At 36.6% G+C, this 3,966-nt stretch overlaps 1 protein-coding gene across 1 annotated transcript in view; it reads right to left on the reverse strand.

Moving 5' to 3' along the window:
• dmac2 (distal membrane arm assembly component 2) overlaps positions 1-3,966 on the reverse strand; it is a 28,467-nt gene that overhangs the window by 22,749 nt on the left and 1,752 nt on the right. The window contains exons 2-4 of the mRNA XM_016252902.1: positions 3,631-3,824; positions 3,262-3,342; positions 798-937 (exon numbers count right to left, since the gene is read on the reverse strand). Coding sequence (XP_016108388.1) covers positions 798-937; positions 3,262-3,342; positions 3,631-3,824 — 415 coding nt within the window. The remainder of the gene's footprint in view (positions 1-797; positions 938-3,261; positions 3,343-3,630; positions 3,825-3,966) is intronic.

The raw sequence follows: 3,966 nt of genomic DNA on the forward strand, positions 1-3,966 counted from the left end.
GACAAACATGCAAAAAAATAAGAAATCAAGAAGGGGGCCAACACTTTTTCACACCACTGTAAGTCTATACACAGCATTAAGTTAAATTACATAAGTGACTAATTAAATTACAGAAAAAAATAAGAGTAATCCCTTATTTTACTTTTTCAAAGAAAAAGTAATTAAATTACAGTAATTACTTAGTAACTAGTTACATTGCTTATTCGAAAAGTGAACATTTGAACATACATCAGCGATAAGGAAGATAAGAACTACCTAAAATGAAAAAAACAACAACAAAACAAACAAAAAAAACTTGGCGTCATTTGATTTTTTAGTTTGGCTCACATCCCATTCGTTTACATGGAGAGAGCGAGAGAGAGGTTTTTGACATATATAAAGCCACTATGGGGTGATCGGAATGTTTGACTTCACTTTTCAGGACATGTGTGGCATATTTGAGTCTATGTCGATACTGTTCATCAAACTGCTATTAAATTATGAGATGCTTTCAAAGCAAATAAGTAATGCTCCAGGAGGGGCCAAGGATAGCAGAATATCTCAGACTCAGAACATTACTCAGAACTCTGATTTTTAGAAAACGAAAACAACAGAAGGGGTACTGGGAAAAAAACATGATTTTGCATGAGTTTAATTTGGAACTCACAAAATGAGTTCAGACGAGATGGGGACAAGAACATAATTTGGCTTGGCGGCAAATACAAATAAGGATTTGACCGGTCAAAGGCTTAGTCATCTGGAGATGCATGATAGTTCATGCAACAAATGTATATTTATATAAAACAACAGTAGATTACCAAGGTTTTCAAGTCCATTATGGTTTATTAGAGTGGCACTCAGATCCACTTCCTCAATTTGTGCATCAGGTGTGTTCATGAAGTCATAGCTGAATCTTCCTCTAGAGTCTGGACGAAACCATTCGGACTGGCCAGCAAATCTATAGACACAAGCATTACGCAATGGAGACAATTTAACAATGTCTACTTACAGGAAGGAAGACACTGAATGAGTCAATGACATAAAAGTGGGTGTTTGTATGGTTCTGGAAAATAAAAACACCATGAATTTTAATACCATTATTATTTTATGGATTTATTGACTGCATGGGTTCTCTCTAATATATTATTTCCTGCTTTTTTCTTTTGTAGAATTGTATTATTTTTTTCTTCATTATGACAACAGGACATTATGTACCACTGACACTTCTGACCTCAATTCGGTTTAACTCAGATTTTAAAAACAGGCTCAGCATAAAAGGTGCATTCAATTAATTAATGTATGATGTTTTAAAGTGCCCCTATTATGGGTACTGAAAGGTTCATATTTTGGTTTTGGGAGTCCCCAACAACAGGTTGACATGCATGCAAGGTCAAAAAACACTTTCATTGTCTTATAATATGCATTTATTTTTACTTTACTTGTTTAACGACTCCCAAACGATTTGCTTGACGATTCATTTTTCCAAACCCCTCCTTTGCTTGACGCTAATCTGCGATGATTGGTTTGATTGGTCTCATTTTCATCTCATCTTGCCTGTAATGCCTGATAAAGCAGCGTTTGTGAGCGCAGTGCTGCTTTGTTTACAGCCGTTACCAGGGAAACCGCTATTTTACCGCTCCTAAAGCGGCAACTAGTGGCAAAGAATGAATTTACATTTTCATTCAGACCAACCCGAAAAGACCAACAAGTGGGCGGGCAATATGCTAATGTTTCATGTTGACATCAACATGAAACGGCTTGGGATTCGTTTAAAAACGACTCGTTTTAATGATTCAGAGTCGACTCTTTCTTAGGCCTGTCGCAATAATCAATATATCGACTTATCGCGCAATACATATACATGACCTCAATCATTTTTGGTGACGCAATATATGACCCATTATATTTACTTAAAAATTAATGTCACCATGTTTTGTACAGTGTCTTTTGCAGCTTCTCGTACATAACGTGGTGTAGTCATGAGGTACTAGTTCAAATTTAAAAAATGCTTCTACAAAGTTTCATATGCAGATATGGCCTTGTTTAGGGATCTGTGCCTTTGTGCATACGCACATCTGACTGCTAAGTAGTGATTGTGTTTTTCAGCAATAGTGTGCACGCTAAATTTACAGAGAAAAGAAGTTCAGGAAAAAATCTGTAGATGGAAAAATCTCCATACAAGTTCTTTGTGCATTTTTCTTTTTTTGTACTTGTTACTTTGCACTTTTTGTTAGAAAATGTTTATTTACTATTTATTCAGGTTTTTTAAGGTATCTTATATTTTGATACTTAATTTCCATGATGTAAACATTCTTAAAAATTTAAAGTTTGTTGTCATTTGGAAGTGTGTAGGCCTTCTTGCATTATTATGCTGTTACTTCAAAGGGGTCATTTGATGCGTTTTCAAGTTTTCCTTTCTCTTTGGAGTGTTACATAGGAGAGGAGGTAATTCTGACTTTGCTATGACAATCTGGCGCTTCTGAATCAGCTACTGTTTTGTTATTAGTTTAAATATTTGCTATTGACTGTTGATTCGTTCATTCATTTGCTATTGATCATGTGTGTGTGTGCGTGAGAGCGAGAGAGAGAGAGATAGAGAGAGAGAGAGAGAGAGAGAGAGAGAAAGAGAGAAAGAGAGAGAGAGCACGAGAGCGCGAGAGAGAGAGGGGGGGGGGTCACATCACAAACACATACCAGCTTCATCACTGTGTCTGTCACGTGACTCTGTTCCCCTTTCAGGCTGTCTTTACATTTATTTTGAAAGATGAAGCTCGCGATTATGGTAAGGGGAGTTACATTTACGACGAGTGCTTGCGGTGTTCGGTCAATCACAATGCACTGGGTCAGCTGGCCAATCAGAGCAGACTGCGCTTGTCGGAAGGAGGGACGAAGCGTTTGAGAGAGGCGGGGCATAGAGGACCTACAATAATGTACAGTATTTGAAAAATAAGGTGTTTTTTGAACAATAAAGCATGTCAACATATTCTGTTACACCAAATACACAAAATAATGATCTTTAAAAAAAGCATCATATGACCCCTTTAAAAATGGCAATAATATCGCTTATCGCAATTATTTCTGGGGCAATATATCGCACAACAAAAAGTTGTTATCGTGACAGGCCTACTCTTTCTTTTGAGAGACAATAACTTTATACATGGTGCACTTTCAGATTTAAAACTTTGCAGGGTGTTTTCATTCACTTAGGGCTGTGCTACACACTGCATGAAAGGTAATTTTCAAAAATCCATAATAGGTGCACTTTAAAAAGATGATTTTTACCTGAAGCTCCCTCTGAGAGTCAGAATATAATAGGCTGCTGCAACATTCTTCCCAAAATTCTTCTGTGCATAACCAAATAACCTATATTAAAAAAAGAACTCAACATCAACATCTCAGTAAAAAATAAATAAGCAAATAAATAAAAATTACATTATGTGATTATAGAGACACTATAAAGAGCACAGGACACCACAACATCCAGACACAAAAACAGTTTCTTGTCACAGGCAATCTCAATGCATTAGTTGTCAGTTAGCAGAGCCACTTAAAGTTTTACTATATTATAGCATATTTCTACAGTGCAACATTCTATACAGCAATATGACAAAACAAATGAACACATCTGAGAACACATGCACTGACACTTACCTGTTTTTGCGTATGACCGCTTGTGACCTCAACCAGTCGTTCCAATCCAAAATGTTCTCCACATCATAGAAGTAGTGATTGAGTTTTAATAAGAACCTGGTGAAGACAGATGGAGTGGCAGCACCTGAACTCAAAGCCCTCCTGACAGCAACGGCTGCACAGGTGTGTGCTGAACATCTTTTCATGGCTTGAGACTTTCGAAAGAGACAGTTGGAAAATATAAAGCCATAAAGATAATTTACAAAATGCTGCTACTAAAAAGGTAAACAAGTTCTGGTCCCTTAAGGACATACAAGTGAAAATGCATATCCAGCTATCAACAACAATTTTCTAGAT

This window comes from Sinocyclocheilus grahami, unplaced genomic scaffold, assembly GCF_001515645.1.
Source record: "Sinocyclocheilus grahami isolate Dianchi unplaced genomic scaffold, SAMN03320097.WGS_v1.1 scaffold1138.1, whole genome shotgun sequence".
NCBI lineage: Eukaryota > Metazoa > Chordata > Actinopteri > Cypriniformes > Cyprinidae > Sinocyclocheilus > Sinocyclocheilus grahami.